This window comes from Hyla sarda, chromosome 7 (genome assembly GCF_029499605.1).
Source record: "Hyla sarda isolate aHylSar1 chromosome 7, aHylSar1.hap1, whole genome shotgun sequence".
Classification (NCBI taxonomy): Eukaryota; Metazoa; Chordata; class Amphibia; order Anura; family Hylidae; genus Hyla; species Hyla sarda.
In genome coordinates, this window is record NC_079195.1 from 113318338 (window position 1) to 113342466 (window position 24129).

Here is a 24129-nt window from a genome sequence, read left to right on the forward strand (position 1 = left end):
TGGGTCTACAAGAACATGCGAGTGTAAAAAATGAAGATTGTGAATTTTCTCCTTCACTTTGCTGCTATTCCTGTGAAACCCCTAAAGGGTTAAAACGCTTACTGAATGTCATTTTGAATACTTTGGGGGGTGCAGTTTTTATAATGGGGTTATTTATGGGGTATTTCTAATATGAAGACCCTTCAAATCCACTTCAAACCTGAACTGGTCCCTGAAAAAAAGCGAGTTTCAAAATTTTGTGAAAAATTGGAAAATTGCTGCGGAACTTTGAAGCCCTCTGGTGTCTTCCAAAAGTAAAAACTCATCAATTTTATGATGCAAACATAAAGTAGACATATTGTATATGTGAATAAAAAAAAATTATTTGGAATATCCATTTTCCTTACAAGCAGAGAGCTTCAAAGTTAGAAAAATGCAAAATTTTCAAATTTTTCATCAAATTTTGGGATTTTTCACCAAGAAAGGATGCAAGTTACCAAAAATTTTTACCACTATGTTAAAGTAGAATTTGTCACGAAAAAACAATCTCGGAATCAGAATGATAACTAAAAGCATTCCAGAGTTATTAATGTTTAAAGTGACAGTGGTCAGATTTGCAAAAAATGGCCGAGTCCTCAAGGTGAAAAAGGGCTCAGTCCTTAAGGGGTTAAAGGGGTTATCCACCATAAGGTGATTTTAGTATGTACCTGGCAAACAGTAATGGACATGCTTAGAAAGGATCTGCGCTTGTCTTGGGGCTAAATTGTTGTGAGATTACCAGAATACTGTGCCCAGCTTTTTGTGAACTGGTATTTGCTGTTTGAGTTTTCTTCTTTTGTCTACAAATCCCATAATTCCATTTTCCTCCCTCCCACACATCCGCCACCCCACCCATTGAAACATAAATGAGCCGCATCCATTCAAAAGACCTGTGGTTTTCAATCAGGGTGCCTACAGCTGTTGCATTAGTTGCATATTGATCTCTCTCCCACCAAGCGATCGCTCCACCCATTGAAGCAGACAGGCTCCCTGTCATCAGCTGAATAGTGAGTCGGGTCCCGGCCACATTGCAACCTGGGAAAAATCTGAGACAACAGTCATTTTGTATGCTGTTAAAAATAAATATTGGGTGTGAAAATCACAGAAGAATTGTGAGAAAACCATCACACACAGGTACAGACACTTTATTATGAACTACACTAACTTTACAGCCACTGTAGCGTAGTCAAATAAAAATAATTCCTGGAACACCCCTTTAAACTGTATTCATGTCCTTATAAAGGAGAGGCAATGTAATGTCAAAAGGATTAAAAAAGCATGCAGTCAAGTAAATTTTTAGCTAGAGGTAAAATTTTGATAAAACGTGATATGGCAGATGATGCCCTTGGGTGATGCTCCTGGCACTACCAGCAAACAACCGATTACCAGCCTTAGCAAGGGGAAGCTTTCCCTGTCAGATATATATATACAGGCACTGCAAGAAAAGTGTAGATACCTGGAGACCCTTAATATTAACAGCTTAACAAAGCATTTCAAATATCAATTCCTTTAGTGTTTTTAATTTTTTTTTATTCTCCATGACAAAAACAGGTTATTTAGTATTCATATAAGACTTTAATATGTTAAAAAAGATATAATGAAGCGGATTTTCTATTTCCACTCATATTACAGGGACCAAAACTATGGTTTGTTTGTTTTTTGTCACTTTCTTATATAAAATATCTCATAAAAGTAACAAAGCTACCAATATAGAAAATGCCTTCAAATAGTAATATTGCAATGTAGCATTGAAGAACTCGTATGTTACTTAGAGCTTGCTCTGAAAGACTTTCTCGGGTGATCTTTGCAGACGCCAAACATCTTGAACTGCATGTCCTGCCTTGTTAAGTTCTCTAAAACTTCTTAAATCCCCGTATTGTCTATATCGTTGAATGGCAGCCCGCACAATAGTAATGGGGATGCTGAAATTTAAGTGAGGGTATGTGGCACCTGTACTGTTATCCTTTGTGTTGCTTGCAACAATACCTACAACAAAGGGAACATAAGAAAATAAATTATATTACAGGCGAAATTGATGTAGAGACAGAGCTTTATTAAAGGGGTACTCTGGTGGTTAATTTTTTTGACTATATGGCATCTTCTTTGTAAGTTTAGTTTTTTTGCAATATACATGTGTTATATGTTTTGGCAGCATGTATGTGTTTTTCTTACCTGTTTGTTGGGCAGGAAGTTCTGTAGTTCAGAGGGTTTTCTTTTACTGTTGTCAACAGTTCTGAGTCTGTTGTGGACAAGATGTCACAGCTTTTTTTTTCCCCCCCTGTCTGCATGAGAGGAATAAGCCACGCCCCCTCATCTCATCCAGCTGAGTACACAGCTCCTCCTCTCCCCCCTGCTCTGTATTCTAAGGAAACAGGTCTGCACAGGAGAAGGACCTCAGAGAGAAGATAAGTGTTATCTGAAGGGGAGGATGAGAAGGTACACGGGCTGGGGATGTATGGACTGCAGGGGAATAAATCTCATACTGGGAATGATCTCTATGGGGGAGATTTATCAAAACCTGTGCAGAGGAAAACTTGCCCAGTTGCCCATAGCAACCAGATTTCTTCTTTCATTTTTCACAGGCCTTCATAAAAATGAAAGCAGCAAGCTGATTGGTTGCTATGGGCAACTGGGCAAGTTTTCCTCTGCACAGGTTTTGATAAATCTCCCCCTGTGTGTGAAGGGGGAGGGGGGGGGCGGGACTCCTGAATGACACATGCTGGGAGTTGTAGTCCCTGTTGTGTGCATGTATGCTAGTGTTTACAAACCAGTGTGCCTCCAGCTGTTGCAAAACGACAACTCCCAGCATGCCATGACAGACTTTGGGCATGTTGGGAGTTGTAGATTTGCAACAGCTGGAGGTACACTGGTTGGGAAACACTGTTCTAGCCTATTCAGCATACACATCATGTTACACCAGTGTTTCCCAACCAGTGTGCCTCCAGCTGTTGCCAAACTACAACTCCTAACATGCCCAAAGGCTGTCAGGGCATGCTGGGAGTTGTAGTTTTGCAACACCTGGAGGCACCCTGGTTGGGAAACACTGGTGTAAGCCCTACAGAGGTGTGGTGAACTACAACCCCCAGGAGACTACAGAGGCAACATGCTGGTGTTATACCACAGACTGAAGACTCCTGAATGACACATTCTGGGAGTTGTAGTCCCATTTGTGAGTGTATCCCAACCAGGACTGATTATATTAGTGTGCTGTGTATAAGGGGGCTGACCAGAGAAAATAGTAGGATGGGTAAAGGGCGGAACAAACAAACAAACAAAAAAAAGGAGCCGCCCCAAACCAGCAAGGCATGTGGCATGCTGGGATTTGTCGCATTTGTAGGATTTTCAGCACAGCAAGAAACAGGAAATAGAAGCAAAGATAGGAAAACAAAGTGGGGGATAAAAGACAACAAAGAACGGAAATAGAGTAGGCTAAACAACAAGAATAGAAATGAAACAAAACACATAGGCCCTCATTTACTTTTGACAAACCGACAGCATTTGTCGGGTTTATGTTGTCGCACATTGTCTGCACTATGGCGCAGACAATGTGCGACATGTTGCGACACTAATTCCCGAACCACCCGACTCGGCTTGCTGAAAAGCCTAAAAAGGGGCGTTCCCCGACAAAAACCTTACTTTCACACATATTTACCAATTTTCCCGACCACATTACTCGGGTTTTGTGTTGTTTTTTGACCGACAGCTGCAAGCTGTTGCAAAAAACGTGTTCAAGTTTGTGCAAACTATTTCCCAACCAGGGTGCCTCCAGATGTTGCAAAACTACACCTCTCAGCATGCCCGAACCGGAAAAGGCTGTCCGGGCATGCTGGGAGCAGTAGTTTCAAAACAGCTGGAGGCACCCTGCTTGAAAAACAATGAGCAAAGTGCGCAGGGAGAAAAATAAAACATTAAAATTTTGCTCACCTAGTCCCGGCCCCTGCAGATTCGTCTCCATGTGTTCTGGAGTTTCCTCTCTTCTTAGTACAGTAGGACCTTTCCCTTTTCAGCCAATCACTGGCCACAGTGGTGTCACGTGTCAAGCCAGTGATTGGCTGATGGGGAGAGGTCTTGTTCTGCAGTAATACACTAGGTTTCCCAGGTCCCGTGGAAGATTTGAAATCCACCCGGGAATTAAACCCAGTGTATTACTACAGTACAAGAATGTGACAGGACGGAGGGGGGAGAGGGATGTGACAGGAGGGGAATGTGACAAGGGGGGAATGTGACAGGACGGAGGGGGGAGAGGGGAATGTGACAAGGGGGGAATGTGACAGGACGGAGGGGGGAGAGGGGAATGTGACAAGGGGGGAATGTGACAGGACGGAGGGGGGAGAGGGGAATGTGACAAGGGGGGAATGTGACAGGACGGAGGGGGGGGGAATGTGACAAGGGGGGAATGTGACAGGACGGAGGGGGGAGAAGGGAATGTGACAAGGGGGGAATGTGACAGGACGGAGGGGGGAGAGGGGAATGTGACAAGGGGGGAATGTGACAGGAGGAGGGGGGAGAGGGGAATGTGACAAGGGGGGAATGTGACAGGACGGAGGGGGGAGAGGGGAATGTGACAAGGGGGGAATGTGACAGGACGGAGGGGGGAGAGGGGAATGTGACAAGGGGGGAATGTGACAGGACGGAGGGGGGAGAGGGGAATGTGACAAGGGGGGAATGTGACAGGACGGAGGGGGGAGAGGGGAATGTGACAAGGGGGGAATGTGACAGGACGGAGGGGGGAGAAGGGAATGTGACAAGGGGGGAATGTGACAGGACGGAGAGGGGAGAGGGGAATGTGACAAGGGGGGAATGTGACAGGAGGAGGGGGGAGAGGGGAATGTGACAAGGGGGGAATGTGACAGGACGGAGGGGGGAGAGGGGAATGTGACAAGGGGGGAATGTGACAGGAGGAGGGGGGAGAGGGGAATGTGACAAGGGGGGAATGTGACAGGACGGAGGGGGAGAGGGGAATGTGACAAGGGGGGAATGTGACAGGACGGAGGGGGGAGAGGGGAATGTGACAAGGGGGGAATGTGACAGGAGGAGGGGGGAGGGGGGAATGTGACAAAGGGGGAATGTGACAGGACGGAGGGGGGAGAGGGGAATGTGACAAGGGGGGAATGTGACAGGACGGAGGGGGGAGAGGGGAATGTGACAAGGGGGGAATGTGACAGGAGGAGGGGGAGAGGGGAATGTGACAAGGGGGGAATGTGACAGGAGGAGGGGTGAGAGGGGAATGTGGCAAGGGGGGAATGTGACAGGAGGAGGGGGGAGAGGGGAATGTGACAAGGGGGGAATGTGACAGGAGGAGGGGGGAGAGGGGAATGTGACAAGGGGGGAATGTGACAGGAGGAGGGGGGAGAGGGGAATGTGACAAGGGGGGAATGTGACAGGAGGAGGGGGGAGAGGGGAATGTGGCAAGGGGGGAATGTGACAGGAGGAGGGGGAGAGGGGAATGTGACAAGGGGGGAATGTGACAGGAGGAGGGGGGAGAGGGGAATGTGACAAGGGGGGAATGTGACAGGAGGAGGGGGGAGAGGGGAATATGACAAGGGGGGAATGTGACAGGAGGAGGGGGGAGAGGGGAATGTGACAGGAGGAGGGGTGAGAGGGGAATGTGACAAGGGGGGAATGTGACAGGATGGAGGGGGGAGAGGGGAATGTGACAAGGGGGGAATGTGACAGGAGGAGGGGGGAGAGGGGAATGTGACAAGGGGGGAATGTGACAGGACGGAGGGGGGAGAGGGGAATGTGACAAGGGGGGAATGTGACAGGAGGAGGGGGGAGAGGGGAATGTGACAAGGGGGGAATGTGACAGGAGGAGGGGGTAGAGGGGAATGTGACAAGGGGGGAATGTGACAGGAGGAGGGGGGAGAGGGGAATGTGACAAGGGGGGAATGTGACAGGACGGAGGGGGGAGAGGGGAATGTGACAAGGGGGGAATGTGACAGGACGGAGGGGGTTTGGGAATGTGCTTTCTGTTTGCTGCAGCCATAATCTCCAGCAAACAGAAAGCAGTTCTTTTCTCACACTCCCACGCTTCTGAGTGGAATGAATTCTGACAAGAATCTTGTCAGAATCCGAGAGGGATTCTGCTGCGACACTATAACTCATATGCGACATTGTGCGGCACTCACATGCGACACATTAGTAAATATGTGTGAAAAGCCCTAGATATCAGTGGGAAAAAAGAAAAAATACACTTATAAACTTAGTAAATGAGGGCCATAGTGTAAGTCAAAAACGGAAAAACACATTGACCACCGGAGTACCCCTTTAAGCCTAAATGAAGCTTCCTACTAGCAGATGTTTGGTGGGGAGTCAGAGTTTGTTAGGGCAACATGTTTGGGCTTCTGTCAGGGAGTGAGCAATAGAAGGCATATTGGGTGGAGCTTTGATTAAAGGGGTACTCCGCTGCTAAGTGTTTGGAACAAAATGTTTCGAATGTTTAGAGCCCCCGCCCCCCTTGTGATGTCACAGTCCTGCCCCCTCAATGCAAATCTATGGAAGGGGCTTGGCGGCCGCCACGCTCCCTCCCATAGACTTGCATTCAGGAGGGGGGTGTGATGTCTCAAGGGGGCGGTGCCGTGACATCACGAGTCCCCAGCACCGGCTCTAAGCATTCGGAACATTTTGTTCTGAATGCTGAGCAGCAGAGTACCCCTTTAAGTAGGGAAGTATGCATGTGTGGCAGAGTAGCAGACCTTTTTACAGCCTCCATTAGCTGATGTAGCTGAAGTATTGAGACAATTGGGAACCTGGAGGAAGAGGTTGCACTATACTGAGTACTAGGAAAAGGCTATACCAACTAATATAGGCAGGGAGGAGCTCTACTGTGTATATTTGGAGAAGTAAGGCTTTGGTGGCAACTTTTGGGTGGTTCTTTATATGGCTACAGGGGGAAAAAGGAACCGCTGAGATTACCGTGGAGTAAAGGTGGGAGACTCCAGTATGACTGCCTAAGAAAGATACTACTGTGAATAGTACTGTTGAATACTCTGTGATTTTATCTATTGTCCTATGTTGTACCATGCACTTTATTATGTGATACTGTTTGGCTCATACTCTCCAGTGCCATTCTTGCCCCTGAAGACATTGCTGTACTGTTCTTTCAGATATAACATTTTAGATATTCTTTCAGGTTTTAATACCTTGGGAGATGTATTTATGAGCGCTCTTTGTGCAATGGACAGATTTGTATCAGTTATTTACTTCAATTGGACTTCATCTGTTACCAAATATTATCAGTACTAGTCTGAAACTAGTGCACATTTTCAGATATTGTATGATGTATAACTAGTTGGTGTATGTTGTAATTCTTTACGTACTTTACGTCACCAATTGCTATTCATCACAACCTACTCCTAAGCTATGCCTACTAGAAATTGGTTATTTGCAGGGCAGAACTGTAGGTATAGCAGTATATTTCTCTCTACCACATTCTAAAAACACCCGGAGACTCCCACTATTGGATTACAGTCTACATTTACGTTACCTAAAAGGTGTCCAGATTCAGCAGAAAATAATGGTCCTCCACTAGAACCTCCATGCACGGCACATGATGTCTGTAACATAACTGGGACATTACCCACAGAAATCACAGCTGACAGCACGCCACATGTCACAGATGGGCCACAGCTTTCACCAAAAGCTCCAAATCCTACGACATAGACATCTTCCCCTGGCAAAATTGTGAAAAATCAGAATTAGTTTTCTGGTATTGTACACATAACAAAAAAATGCATTTTTGGGATGATCCAGATTCTGCTTACAAATAACATGTGTTGGAATTACATCAGATTAATATACATATTTTCTATTCAGATGAAAAGTGTAAAATATCTAAAAAAAAACAAGACATTTTTTTTGCAAAAGTTGTCCAATAAGAATAAGTTATTATTCAAACCAAGCGCATAGGAAACAAATAAGTGCCTAGAAAAGAAAAAGGATTTTCATTGAATTGCTCTTCCTAAAAGTCCTAGTTAAGGACCCAGCTGTATTAAAACAAAAACAAAAATTTTATTCATACTTTCTAAAATCAAAAAAAAATTTTTATTCATACTTTCTAAAATCTAGTAGTGAGTTGAGTTGTTAAAATCAGTGAGCTAAAAAAGTAGTAATGTGTTATCACTTATTTACAATATCAACAGTGCAAATAGCACGAAAGTTTGCTAGCAATATGTTGGCAGCCTGACCAACACCTATATGATTGCATTCGACACGGAGATTGTTAAAATACAGAATACATCCAATTCAGTGCTCCCCCACCCTACATGTTTCACATCCTCATCAAGGGAATGTAACACAGAAATGAAAACTGTGAGCTGTCCGTTACTTCAGATTGACTCTGATTCCAAAGGATAGGGGATAAGATGTCTGATCGCGGGGGGCCCGTCGCTGGCCCCCGTCCCCCCGGATCTCCCTGCAGCACCCGCATTCTATGCGGGAGCTGCGTCTCCAGTTTTGGAAACCTCCGGGTTTCCTGGACTGGGGACTTGATGTCACGCCACGCCCCCTCCATTTATGTCTATGGGAGGGGGCGTGATCAGCGGTGGGCCCCCCGTGATCAGACATCTTATCCCCTATCCTTTGGATAGGGAATAAAATGTTTTTGCCCGGAATACCCCTTTAATGGTAAAAGAAGGATTGCAAAGGAAAAATAAGTGGTTACAGGGAGTTGGCCCCATAAGTATTGAAGATTGGGAAGAAATGTTCAATAATATAAGTAAATCTTCGGTAAATGTTAACCATAAAATCTCATTAATACAAATAATACATAGGCTCCCATATACACTATCATTTCTACACAATATTGGTAAAAGAAAGGATGCAGATTGCCCTAAATGTCAGGCAGGAAACGTAGACTTAAAGGGGTATTCCAGACAAAAAAAATTTTTTTTATATATCTACTGGCTCCGGAAAGTTAAACAGATTTGTAAATTACTTCTATTAAACAAATCGTAATCCTTCCAATAGTTATTAGCTTCTGAAGTTGAGTTGCTGTTTTCTATCTAACTGCTTTCTGATGACTCACGTCCCGGGAGCTGTGCAGCTCCTATGGGGATATTTTCCCATCATGCACAGCTTTCGGGACGTGACATCATCATTGAGCAGTTAGACAGAAAACTTCAGAAGCTAATAACTATTGGAAGGATTAAGATTTTTTAATAGAAGTAATTTACAAATCTGCTTAACTTTCCGGAGCCAGTTAATATATAAAAAAAGTTTTTGCCTGGAATACCCCTTTAATTCATATGCTTTGGGGCTGCGTTCAGATCCAAAAATTATGGTCAGAAATATATGGGAAGATAGAGCAACAACTAAAAGTGAAGGTAGATTATAATGCTAGAACTGCCATTTTGGCAATAGGATTGCAAAAAAATTTGTATCAAATATTTTTTTAATTGTTAGGTATAACTAAAATACTTATCCTTAGAAAGTGGTTTGCACCCAGGGCACCAAGTATAAGAGAATGGAGAAATGTGATCGAACAAATTAAAAGTTATGAACTAATAAGTAACAAAGGAACGAAAAGTGCAAAAAAAATTTTTTTTATAATAGTACAGCAAGCTACATTTTCGACCGGCCCACCCACAAGCAGTGTCCGCACTGCTTGAAAAAGTGAGCCAGTTGTAACATAGCTTGCTGCGAGAGGTGCTTTATTGGACTGAGATGTGGTGACTGAGGAGGCTATTGGAGTACAGTGAACTTATTTTCATGTTCAAGAAACCAGTTTGAGATGATGTGAGCTTTGTGATATGGTGCATTTCCTCCTGGAAGTAGCCATTAGAAGATAAGTACATTGTGGTCATAAATGGATGGACATGGTGAACAACAATACTCAGGTAGGCTGTTGCGTTTAAATGATGCTCAACTAAAGGGGCCCAAAGTGTACAGAGAAAATGTCCCCCACACCATTACCCCACCACTAACCTGAACTGGTGAAAGCACAGATCCATCCAGCTTTGTATGATGTTGTTTTTGACAATTTCTGACCCTGCCATCTGAATGTCTCAGCTGGAATGAAAGCTCATCGGACCAGGGAACCTTTTTCCAGTTTTTCATTGTCCACCTTTGGGGAACCTGTGCAAATTGTAACTTCAACTTCCTGTTATTAGCTGACAGAAGTAGCACCATCGGTGGTTTTCTGCTGCTATAGCCCATCTGCTTTAAGGTTCAACGTGTTGTGCATATGGAGATGTATTCTCCATACCTCTGTTGTAATGTGTGGTTATTTAAAGAAAATCTGACATCAGTGTCATCTGCACTAACCTGTCGGTACAGATAGGTAATGCAGGTGACACTGATGACAATGGTACTTACCTTTTCCCGTTCCATGCTGTCGTTCTCCAGTAATCCTCTTCAGTATATTCTGCTCTGGGCCCGACTTGGAGCATGAGCGGAGCTTAGTGACATCACTGCTGCTGTTCTCTGCTGGGTCCCGCTGCTAGCAAACAGCAGCGGTGATGTCCCAAATCTCTGCCTATGCTCCAAGTCAGGCCCGGAGCTGAAGATACAGAAGAGGATTGCCGGAGCAGCACAGCACGGAACAGGACTAGGTAAGTACCGTTGTACCGACAGGTTAGTGCAGTTGACACTGGTGACAGTTGACACTGGTGACAGATTTCCTTTAAGTTACAGTTGCAGTTCTGGACAACTGGGCAACTGGACAACTTTTTCTTTGCACATGTTTTGATAAATCTCCCTCTATGTTCCTTAACCTCCCATTCATTCATTCATTCATACCCAGCCTTACACATTACATCCAGTTTCAATTAACCCCAATACCCATATTTGGTACTTCATTAACCTAGTTCCCACGGTTCAAACACTCAGTTAATTGCCAATTGACCTAGTTCACATGGTTCAAAGGCTTTCTTAATTACCAATTGACCTACATTTGTCAATCACAAGTAAAGTTTAACCACAACACTGTAACACTCTGTCCCACCCCGAACCACCACCAGGGTCTCCCATCCACTTTACTGCCGAGACCCTCCTGCTTATCTTACAGTTTTACATACCGTGAGATCCCCATAGACGAGAGTTAATGCACTAGCCCATTAGTTCCCTATACCAAACACTTACCCTGGAGGCTGACATCACACTCAGCCTCCAATAGCGTTCAGACATGCCAAAATTCTAAAGTTTAATGTAATAATGTATTCATGGTTCTTTGTATATCTTAAACACTGTATCCGCACACTGTAACTTGGACCTGAGGATGGAGGGAGCCCCTCCGAAACACGTAGTCCTTACGTAGTACCACTTTTTATGATATTAATGAAAAGTTTGATACTCCTGACTCCCGTGTCATCACGCCGCCAGTGTAGCGCTCACAGTGCCGAACTCTGTTTTCGCTGGAAGAACAAGGGAACCCCTGCCAGGATTCTAGATAGAAGTCTAGATACTTTTATATTTTTGTACCACTTAAAAAAAATCTAAAAGTTTTTGTATAAAATCAGTAATCTAAAATTGCCCTATTTTGACCACATATAACAAAAATTTTTCCATATATAGGGCGGTATGAGGGCTAAATTTTTTGCGCGCCATCTGTACTTTTTTCTATACCACATTTGCATATTTAAAACCTTTAGATAATTTTTTATTAATTTTTGGGGGAATAAAATGTGACTAAAAAGCAGCATTTTTGAATTTTTTCGGTTTACGCCGTTCACTGTACGGGATCATTAACATTATATTTCGATAGTTCGGACATTTACGCACACGTCGATACCAAAATGCCCCTGTGTTATGCAAATGTTTTAGCATTAAGAGTCTGTGTGCAATGATGTAAAAAGGGAAGTTATTTGGACCCAGAACACTGTCTTCCATTTTTTTTTTTTTTTTTTTTTTTTTAAAGAAGGGGACATGCCACTCACCCTTTTTGTGATATTCTGTTAGGGTCACAGATATTGGACCCCTATCGATCCTAGGGAAAAGTAACATTTACACTAGCCACTCTTTTTAAATACTGGACACAATATTAACAATAATGTACATAGTTTAATGCACTTTTAAGCAGTATTAAATATCAAACCTGTACAATATCCAGATGCCAGGACTGGTTCAGGAATCCCAGGAATACTTTCTTCTAGTTCCACCACAGCAATGTCATAGGGTGAAAATGCTTGAGTAGCAAACAGAACTCGACCTTTAATAGCCTGGTACCTGGAAATGTGAATTAAAGGGGTTATTCAGAAAAAAATGTACATGTGGCTGGGGTAAATACTAATTAGGACCTACACTCACCTTCCTTAATTCCCTGCAGCTGCCGCTTTAGCTTAGCAGGCAGTTCCTGCAGGGAGAAAGTCAAGAGGACAAGCAACCAAGGACAGGTTAATATCTAATACTGCTCAGGAGGGCACAAACCTTTAATTAGTTTAGGGGGCAAAGGGCATTTAAATGAATTGTGGGGGCACTGTGTGTATTTATAATTAATATCCAGGGGCATAGTGAATCAATACAGGGGGCATGGTGTGTATTATATTTAATACCAGAGGGCACAGTGTACATTACAATTAATATCAGGGGTCATGGCGTGTATTATAATTATCAGGGAGAACAGTGTATATTAGTACAACTGCCAGGGGTCCAGTGTTTATTATAGTGGATTTCAGGAGGCATGGGGTGTATTATAATGAATTTCATTTGGGCATTGGGAGAAATTTATCATTCCTTGCGCCAGTGCAGAGTGGCACATTTGCGCAATGTTTTACACAAAAACTGAACTTGTACAACAATTTTGCACACTGGGGCAGGGAATGATAGATTCCCCTCATTGTGTAAATTATATTTAATTTCAGGGGTCGATATTGAAATGAATTTAAGGGGGGGGAAAGTACTGTTTTGAGTAGGTACTCTCTGTATCAGTACTGCATTCAGGGTTCAAAGTGTATGGCAGAATCATATACAGGGGCACAGTGTGTGGCAGTGTTATATACAGGGAGCACAGTGTGTGGCACTATAGGGAGCTTGATTTTGTAAAGAGGATGAGAATCAGCTGCAAAAATTGACTAACCAAAGATTTCTGGGCATCAAACTCTGCAGGTGTTACGTGTATCTAGGGGAAGTCATGGCGGTTTGGATCAGATGTCAAAAAAAGGAAAGACTTTTGAGAAGATGTCACCAGTGAGTAACTGAATGACATTGTATATTGGGTTCACTTGTCAGATCTGCAGCAGGAATAAGTGAAACAACTCCCAGCATACCCTTATCATTGTTCAGGTCATACTGGGGGATGTAGTTTCACATGGTAAAAACTTCTATAGTGTTATTCATTTCTTCTCAAATGTTTCAGAATTTCTGACCTTTAGAGCTATGCAAGATAAATTTGGCATCCCCCCCCCCCCTTTTTTTTTTTAAACGTATCTCCAGTTGTGCCACACCAGATAAACAATTTGGTGCTCCTAAAGGTAGATATTAAGTTCTTCTGGATGGAGCAGCTGTTGGGCACCACAGACTTTCCCAAGCCACTTACCCAGTCCTACATTCTTTTCCAATCGGCAGGGTTGGGTATGTTTCCTACTGATTATAAGAAGTAGGCAGCCAACATACCTACTCTTACCCCTGGTAATTGGAAGGAGGTTGAAAAAAACTCAGGATCTCTTGGTTCAATTAAAATTTCTCCTCTGCCTATAATATATCCCTGTGAGAGTTAAAAGGAGCATTGTCATCTGACTTGTTTTTGTTGCTCATCTGCGGCTGGAACCTTCCGACATACGGTTTGGGGTTGCCCTAAGGTGTTCCCCTTCTGGAGAGAGGGTGTTTAGTTTGTGCACGATTTCCCTTTAATCCTTCTCCTCATGTCTGTTTACTAAGCCTTATTGATGAGATAGTCATAAGCCCTTATGGTAGACTATGTATACGTTTTCTTCTTTTCTGTGCTTGGAAAAAAAGTGACTATGGCTCAGAATGACCCAGACAATCCTTCGTTCTGAAGGTGGATTTGTCTAGTCAATAAGTATGCCACCCTGTACCAGGCACTGTATATTAGTAGAAAGTGTGGAGACCGTGGCTTTGCTTAAATGAAACTGTTAGTGTCTCAAGTAAGGATGATGTGAATGAGTCCCTGTTCTTTTTGTTCTATGTCTACACAAGGTTGGGGGGGGAGGGGCGCTGGTGTGTGAGTTGTTTGTCTGTCTGTGTGTCGTGGGTATTGCATTTGGGGCCTGTGGTCCTGGGTCTGTCCAACTTTCAGTCCTTTGGCATGAGTCCTGGCTGCCCTCGGATTTAGACCCGTTGCCTAATGGACATTTATCTCCTGTTTTATACCAGTAGTTTAGTAGAAAACTTTATTGTCTCAGTATACAGGTTTTCCATACCTTGCACTGTTTTTCTCTGTTGCACACTCATTGTATGTACATATGTTTATTGTAAAAAAAAAAAAAATATTATATATATATATATATATATATATATATATATATATATATATATATATATCCCTACCCTGGCAGTGTCCCTACAATGTTTGCCACTGCCTGCTTTAAATTGGATAGTCTCATACAGTATAAGGATATGTTCCCAACTGGCAACACCCAGGTGGCTATTTAGTCATACATTTCTTGTAAAAATGACAGAAGAATGATGGCACAACAAATATCTAGAAGGCTGGGTTCACATTTGTGTCTTGGTGGCCTTATCACAAATTCCATTGTTTTAGCAGGATTTTACCAAATATATTCAAAATGGCTCCCTTTTTTTTTGTCCACAAACAGAATGTAAACCCAGCCTGAAAAAATATATTTCAAAATTGTTATTTCATGGGAAATACAATATTTGCTAAAATGTATACAAGTAATATTTACTACAATATGTCAGGTCAGGCCAGGGGACCTCTTTATGTAGGCCTGTCTTTGCAAGATAGGGGTTATCCATCCTATCCTTAGGATAGTAGCATTGCCACGCAATATTGATCCATCCAGATAGGATAGGATATATATTATGAGGCTGGATATTGCACTTGTATCCCACACGCACTAGGCAGCAGATAACTTTGTGGCACCTCTACTTTAGACTGTATGTGTTTACTTACCTTTCATACGTTTGGAGCCAAGTTAGTTTCATAGGATGGTAGATCTTTACTGATACTTTGACTGAATTTCTAATCACATGGCGGCATGTTAATACTAAATTTGGGCTTAATAGAACTCCAGACCCCCAAGCTTGACCTGAGTCCACTAGAACCACGGATGATATTGGAGGCTCTACTGTTCTTGGACCCACAGTCTTAGAAATATAGTGGTCTATCAGCTGCAAAGGATTAACTTCATTCTTTAAAGTAATATTTGTCCCCAGAACTTTACTCATGTTCTCAAGAATAGGACTAAGAGAGCAAGCTACAGTCAAGCCCACCCATTCGTTCATCTTCCAGCAGAGAGGCGCCACTATGATGCCAATAACATGCAAAATCCCTTCTTTGAATAGAAATAAGGCACCACCTTCAGAGCCTGGTAAGCAGCGGGCATCAGTCAGCAGTACAACATTTCTGTCTCCAGCTGTATTACTTAGGACACCTGTAGTTATTGTATTCAAAAAGATGTCAGTGTAAAATGAGCCAAATGGAGAACCACAAGCATAAACTGTACTGCCTTTAACCAGCTTGGACGAATCCATGATGGTCATTTTATGAGTGCCTGGCAGTGGATCTTGGAGCTTCAAAATAGCAAACCAATGAAGGTAAGCTAGATCCTTCTGAAATTCGCCATATTCCTTCTTCTCTTCCTCACTGGAAAACACCCAACCCTCTTCTTTCTTAAAGAGTCTCGAAAATGCTTTTTGGAACTCTGGACACGGTAGAAGTGCAAGAAGTCTTGCTTGGAGTTTTATCTGCCTGCTTTTTGATCTTGATGTAGGAACAAATCCTAGTGCAGATCTCTGATCTAGAACATCCTTATGGTCATGTCCACCATTTTGTTTGGGTATGTGCGGTTGAATGGTGCTTTCCACTTGAATCAATAAATCTGATGGCAGGTCATTGGCGTAAAGTACAGTACAATCGGGACTAGCAAGAGGATTTTCACTTTTTTTCAGGAATGGAAAAAATACAGCTCCTTGACAAATAACAATTCTTGAATTTCTATCTAAGATCACTCCACTGCAGCTCCACTGCCCATCACACTCCGCATTAGGAGAAGGATGATAAAAGGGCTTCCTGTCACTTTCTGGAGTAGCTGACAGCGTATGGTTCTTAATTTGAACATTAGGAACTGACTGTGTCTGGGAGACGGTTATAACACACCCAGCAGACTGTGCCTGGATCAGATGAGGCTTTATCATGTTTATATCATAGGTGGATTTGTAGCATTCAATACCTAGACGTGCAGTGAAATGAAGCCTTCGCACATCCACATCTATGGTGTCCACCTGCGGTTCTTATCCAGGAATTTCTGCATTTCTGATCTCTAGGGATCTGGAAACCTGAAAAATAAAACGTATACAAACAGCATGGACTCTGTGTAGATACAAAGTTCACAGCCAGTAGCCTGACCAGGAAGCATTCGATGCAGAGCCAGGCTGTGAATGGCTAGGCCAGTCTTCCAATTGACTGCAGTATATTCCGGTGCCATTCATTGGCTGCTGTCCGTAACAGGACTCTGCGTCAGCCAACAAATCCGCCCTCTGTAGATTTAACCCTTTCTGTGCATCAATTCACTGTGCTCTCTGTACACAGAAGTCTGCAAGGTTTTTTAGTCAACAAGTTCTGCACTTAGGATATGTTCACATGTTCAGGTTTGTAATGGCAGGTACTGAATTACAGAACCAGGATTATAAATGGAAGACACATATAAAGGAAAGACTGAAGAAGTCTCCTCTTTTCAGATCCATTCCTAGCTTTGTATTTAATAAATGCAATTGCAAAACCCGAATGTGTGAACACACCCAAACTGCAGCGATTGTTATCACATCCGATTCATGTGCGACATTTAACCCTTACATGTGTAAAAGGTTTTAAAATACCTTAGGAAGAATCCATAGATTCATAGCATTATGAAAATACCAAAATTCATGTCCAACATTTTACCACGCATTATACATTATGCACAAATATATATTTATGCATACACATATATTTTTGCATCTTCATCTGTATACATGCATGATCATCTAAGTAAAGTAAGTGTATCTGGGAATACACAGGCAGGTGGTGTCCTCCGGGTGTAAGAGTTAAACCTGGATGCTCTTAAGGCATGTAGATACTTGCCGGAAATTGCATAAGAGCAAACATAAATATATATACAGTGCTCCCTCAAGTTACAATATTAATTGGTTCTGGGACGACCATTGTATGTTGAGACCATTGTATGTTGAGACCAGAACTGTATGGAAACCTGGTAATTGGTTCTAAAGCCCCAAAATGTCATCCAAAAATAGGGAAAAAAAGTGAGAATTAAAGAAAAAATAAGTAGATAACTAATATAGATAAAGCAAGTCATTACATATAAAAGTAATAAAGGTGTAAATCAGTGTCTATGTCAGTGTTTTCCAAGTAGGGAGCCTCCAGCTGTTGCAAAACTACAACTCCCAGCATGCCCGGACAGCCTTTGGCTGTCCGGGCATGCTGGGAGTTGTAGTTTTGCAACAGCTGGAGGGACCCTGCTTGGGAAACACTGGTCTATGTAGAGGATAGGAGCATCTTCGAGGTACTGTACAGTACATGCAATGTCCTAAAAAAAAGTAACATGGAGGCGCCCTTACCTGGTGTCCAAAGGAGCAGGTAACCCTGGCACAGGTAAAGAGTACAGAACATGTAATACCTCCCTGTACTGTAGGGGGCACTACCAGACATCAGTCAGTGCATACGTTTCAGTAATACAGGGCGTTTTACCAGTAAATTGCCCATTCTAATTGGTCAGTTCTTCCGGCCATTGACAAGTTTCACAGATCTGGACTGTCCGTACATTGTATGTTGAGTCTGTTTTCAACTTACAATGGTCCAGAAAAGACATTGTATGTTGAAACTATTGTATATTGAGGCCTTTGTAAGTTGAGGGAATCACTGTGTGTGTGTGGATATATATCTACACATAGTAGTATAACGAAAACAACAGAGGATTGCCTTATGCTGGCATTTTTGTTTATGGTGCATTATCTGACGAATTTTTGCCAAACTGTGATTTGGAAAACACAGCTTGTAAAACTGCAGCATATATATGGCAGCATGCAATATAACACACAGTTCACGTAGTATTTTGGACAGTATTTTTTTTTAGCCAAAATCAGATGTAGAGCTGACACAGTAAAAAACTATAATGAAAAGATTTGCACCTTTTTCCTTTTTTTGGATCTCCTCCTGTATTTGTTGAATAAAATAATATGTGTAAACCCTCCTTATTGAGTATGGCCCTGTGCCCAGGGATGTAACCAGAGTCCTGTGAGCCACAAGGCAAATTCTAGACCCCCCCCCCCCCCCCCCCCGAAAATATTTTAGTATAAAATTAACATAACTATTACAATTTCCTAAACAAGAGACATTATTGTATACCTCTACATAAAAGTCATAGTTGCCAAATAAAAAGAGTATATGAGGAGCAAATATTACCATACTGTTACTGACAGTATTAGTATTACCAATAAAAATAACTAAAATGACCAGCATCCCCAAATAAAATGAAATACATGCACAGGTGCACACTGCTAGTTTTGTGTGTTACCAGTATAGGCAAATACAAATAATCCCACCACTATTATTATTACTGACTAATAAAGATGTGTTATTCAATAGAATCTACTATACAAAGACCAATATTCATACATACAGTGACCATATAGCGGTAAATACCAGCTGTATGCTTGTGCTCTGCAGACCATCTAAGTCAGTGGTCCCAAACTGTGGTCCTCCAGATGTTGCAAAACTTCAACGACCAGCATACCCGGACAGCTGTTTGCTGCAGCCAACGACTGTCCGTGCATGCTGGGAGTTGAAGTTTTGCAACATCTGGAGGACCACAGTTTGAGATCACTGATATAAGTGATTACAGTGACTCACAAGGGTCTTGTTCTCTGAATCAGAGACAACAGTAAAATGAAAACTTGCACTACAGCACTTCCTGGTGTGGGTCCAGAATTAAAACTGGACAAAGCGGTGGACAGAGGTAAGGGCTTGTTCACATTGCTGTTGGGCTCTGATGTACAGAGCTCCTTCGGCAAGTCCGTCCGAATGATGGGAGTTTAGCGGAGAAAAAATAATACACCCACTACTGGATCCCCAACGGACCCCATTGAAGTCAATGAGATCCGTCGGGACCCGGTGGAATCTATTGTACTCTGACTCATTTTTGGGCCGTTTGGTACAAAAAAACCCCCACACTGAACGAGCTCCTAACATGACAGAGCACAACGGCAACGTGAACTTAGCCTAATGGAGAATATTATACAGATCTGGTGGAAACATCTCAATACCAGATACAACACAATGCTCCTGAGACTGTTGGGTAGAATGTTGTATTAGACTTGCATGATTCCACTCTTTTTAGGCTGGGTTCACACCACGTTTTTACAATAAAGTTCCAGAATGTTTTCAATTTGAACCATATTGAAAACCGTATGCATTGCCTCTCCTGTACGGTTTTGTCAGTTTTTTTTTTTTCCCCATACCCAAAACCATAGCCTACAAGGGTTTTTGGTCCGGGTGGAAAACCGTATTGAAACGTATACTTTTTATTTTTATTTTTTTAAACATGGGAGTCAATGGGAACTATACAGAACCGTATGTGGGTACGGTTCCATCCGGTTTTTGACTTTGCAGTTTTTTTTCTCTTGGAATTTCAATCAAACCTTATTCATAACAGAATGAAAAGTTAAAAACGTATACTTTTTTTTCTTAACCACTTAGGGACCCAGGGCGTACAGGTACGCCAATGCCCTGGTACTTAAGGACCCAGGGCGTATACCTGTACGCCCATGGAAATTTCGGTTGGCTGCTGATATCTATCAGCAGGCATCCCCTGCAGATCGGCGATTCCGGGTCAATCGGGTCTCTGGTGGCCCGGAGGAAGAGAGAGAAAAAAAAAAAAGGGTGAATGGGTCTGGAGTGAGGTGACACGGGTGCCACCTCACGATCACGTGATTGATCGGTCGGAGCGACCGACCAATCACTGCCCTGCCAGCCCCGTTTGCCTCCCCAATCACCTCCCGGCAGGGCAGTGATTAGTCTCTTACCTCTCCCTGGTCCAGGGGGGTCCCCTCAAAAGAAGCGGTTCCAGCGGCAGTCCCGATGGTGGTCCCGGCGGCAGGATACAGCAGGTGAGGCCTGTTCACCTCCTGCTGTTGCTTAGCAACACCTCTCAGCATGCATAGCCAAAGGGCATGCTGGGAGTCATAGTTTTGCAACAGCTGGAGTTCCAACTCCCAGCATCCCATTGGTAGGCTGTGCATGATGGGGGTTGTAGTTATGTAACAGCTGGAGGCACATTTTTTCTATGAAGAAGTGTGTATCCAGCTGTTGCATAACTACAACTCCCAGCATGCACAGACTACCAAAGGGCACGCTGAGAGTTGTAGCAGTGTGCCTCCGGCTGTTGCAAAACAACTCTCAGAATGCCCTTCAACTGTCAATGCATGCTGAGTGTTGCAGTTTTGCAACAGCTGGAGAAACATTGGTTGTGAAACAGAGTTTAAGTCCTAACTCAGTGTTTGGCAACCAGTGTGCCTCCAGCTGTTGCAAAACTACAACTCCCAGCATGCACTAAGACACTGTACATGCTGGGAGTTCTAGTTTTGCAACAGCTGGAGGCATACAGGTTGCGAAACAATGTGCTTCCAGCTATTGCATAACTACAACTCCCAGCATGCATGGTCTGTCAGCGCATGCTGGGAGTTGTTTTGCAACAGCTGGAGGTATAGGTTACATTCACACGGGAGGAGGTTTACAGTGAGTTTTCTGCGGCAAGTTTGAGATGCGGCAAATTTTCTGCCGCGGCTCAAACTCCCAGCTAGAAACTCACTGTAAACCCCCGCCCGTGTGAATGTACCCTAAAAACACTACACTACATATACCCTTACACAGCCCCCCCAATAATAAAAAAAAAAAAATAATAATCTTGTACGGCACTGTTTCCAAAACAGAGCCTCCAGCTGTTGAAAAACATCTCCCAGTATTGCCGGACAGCCACTGACTGTCAAGGCATACTGGGAGTTTTGCAACAGCTGGAGGCACCCTGTTTGGGAAGCACTGCTGTAGGGTATTTTGGTGGCGGCTGCAAATCCCCTAAAATAGGCCTCAAATACGCATGACACACTCTCGTTTTGGAGCCCTGTCTTATTTGAAGGCAACAGTTTAGTGCCACATATGGGGTATCTCAATTACAATTTTTTTTTTGGGGGGGGGGGCTTTTCTCCTTTTACCCCTTATGAAAAGGTAAAGTTGGGGTCTACACCAGCATGTTAGCATAAAAAATGATTTTTTTACACTAACATGCTGGTGTTGCCCCATACTTTTTATTTTCACAAGCGGTAAAAGGGAAAAATAAAATAAAAAAAAAAGACCCCAAAATTTGAAATGCAATTTCTCCTGAGTACGGAAATACCCCATATGTGGGTGTAAAGTGATCTGCAAGCGCACAACATGGCTCAGAAGTGAGAGCACACCATGTACATTTGAGGTCTAAATTGGTGATTTGCACAGGGGTGGCTGATTTACAGCGGTTCTGACAAACGTAAAACAATAAATACCCACATGTGACCCCATTTTGGAAACTACACCCTTCACGGAATGTAACAAAGGGTATAGTGAGCCTTAACACCCCACAGGTGTTTGAAGAATTTTCATTAAATTTGGATGTGAAAATGAAAAAAAATATATTTTGTTTACTAAAATGCTAAAGTGTTACTCTACATTTTTCATTTTCACAAGGGAGAATAGGAAAAAAAGCCTCCCCAAATTTGTAGCCCCATTTCTTCTGAGTAAAAACATACCCCATATGTGGATATAAAGTGCTCTGCGGGTGCACTACAATGCTCAGAAGAGAAGGAGCGCTATTGGGCTTTTGGAGAGAGAATGTGTCCAAAAATGAAGGCCATGTGTGTTTACAAAGCCCTCATAGTGCCAGAACAATGACCCCCCCCCCCACATATGACCCCATATTGGAAACTACACCCCTCACAGAATTTAATAAGGGGTGCAGTGAGCATTTACACCCCACAGGTGTCTGACATATTTTTGGAACAGTGGTCTGTGAAAATGAAAAATGTAATTTTTCATTTGCACAGCCCACCGTTCTAAAGATCTGTCAAACGCCAGTGGGGTGTAAATGTTCACTGCACGCCTTATTAAATTCTGTTAGGGGTGTAGCTTCCTATATGGGGTCACATGTGGGGGTCCACTGTTCTGGCACCAAGGGGGCTTTGTAAACGCACATGACCCTCGACTTCCATTCAAACCAAATTCTCTCTCCAAAAGCTCAATGGCGCTTCTTCTCTTCTGAGCATTATAGTTCGCCAGCAGAAGTTACAGATTTTGGGAGGCTTTTTCTCCTATTACCCCTTGCGAAGATGAAAAATTTGGGGTAACACCAGCATTTTAGCGAATAAAAAAAAAAATCAAATTTTTTATTTTCACGTCCAACTTTAGCGGAAATGTGTCAAACACCTGTGGGGTGTTAAGGCTCACTATACCACTTGTACGTTCCTTAAGGGGTGTAGTTTGCAAAATAGAATGCCATGTGTTTTTTTTTTTTGATGTTTGGCACTGTAGGGGCTTCCTAAATGCGACATGCCCCCCAAAAACCATTTCAAAAGCAAAATGTGACTCTTCTGAGCATTGTAGTGTGCCTGTAGAGCACTTGATGTCCACACATGGGGCATTTCCAGAGATGGGGGTTACATTTTTCCTATTAACCCTTGTAAAAATGTAAAATTTGGGGGAAAACCAGCATTTTAGTGAAAAAATTTATTTTCACATCCGACTTTAACAAAAGTCGTCAAACACCTGTGGGGTGTTAAGGCTCACTGTACCCCTTGTTACATTCCTTGAAGGGTGTAGTTTTCAAAATAGTATGCCATGTTTATTATTTTTTTCCCCCCTGTCCTGGCACCATAGGGGCTTCCTAAATGTGACATGCCCCCCATAAATCATTTCAGAAAAACTCACTCTCCAAAATCCCATTGTTGCTCCTTTCCTTCTGAGCCCGCCAAACACTTTACATACACAAGAGGTATTTCCTTACTTGAGCGAAATTGGGTTACAAATTTTGGGGGGCTTTTATACCTTTGAATTTTCTCCTTCATTTTGCTGCTATTCCTGTGAAACATCTATAGGGTATAACACACTTTCTGAATGTCATTTTGAATACTTTGAGGGGTGCAGTTTTTATAATGGGGTCATTTATGGGGTATTTCTAATATGAAGACCCCTCAAATCCACTTCAAAACTGAACTGGTCCCTGAAAAACTCACATTTTGAAAATGTTGTGAAAAATTTGAATATTGCTGCTGAACTTTGAAGCTCTATGATGTCTTCCAAAAGTAAAAACATGGCAATTTTATGATGAAAATATAAAGTAGACATATTGTATATGTGAATCAATATATAATTTATCTGAGAGCTTCAAAGTAAAAAAAAAAAAAAAAAAAAGCTAAATTTTCAAATGTTTTTTGGCAGAGTACCCCTTTAATTCATATGCAACTAGTATCTTACTAATGTGTGGAGAACTGGCATTAACTTGTGAATAAGGCTGATGTAGTACCAGAAATAACACATACATGCAGACGGCAGAGTGTCTGATGAAATCCAATCTGGTGAGAAGTGAGGGTCCTAGCTCACAATACCTTTGCATGCCGCATGCAGTCTTCACCAATGGGTAGTAGTAAGTATACCACAAATACTCAAGACTTAGATGATGCAATTCATGATTCAAGCCTAAGAGGCATTAGACACCGGCAATAACATCAAAATTCATAGAGTACAATGATGCAATTCTTTAACAACATCCATTAGCAGTTGAGAGTGAACTTCATCCAAATGTAAAATGGTTACAAAAACCAATTCACAATTCACATGAGTGTTTTTACTTTATTGCAAATTCTATATAGGTTGCAAAGTGGGAACTGGACAACCCAGTGTTTTCTTTAAAATGCAACTAAAACAATAACTTGAGAAAATATGATGTAAACGGTGTA

At 42.6% G+C, this 24129-nt stretch overlaps 1 protein-coding gene across 1 annotated transcript; it reads right to left on the bottom strand.

The window, feature by feature from the left end:
- Positions 1-1217: 1217 nt before the first annotated feature.
- Positions 1218-16493, bottom strand: TYSND1 (trypsin like peroxisomal matrix peptidase 1). Its single transcript, XM_056530477.1, has 4 exons — positions 15047-16493; positions 12050-12180; positions 7505-7690; positions 1218-2004 (listed from the first exon to the last, which is right to left on the bottom strand). Exons 1-4 carry the CDS (start codon positions 16288-16290, stop codon positions 1787-1789), a joined length of 1779 nt encoding a protein of 592 aa, XP_056386452.1. The 5' UTR covers positions 16291-16493; the 3' UTR covers positions 1218-1786.
- Positions 16494-24129: the final 7636 nt, after the last annotated feature.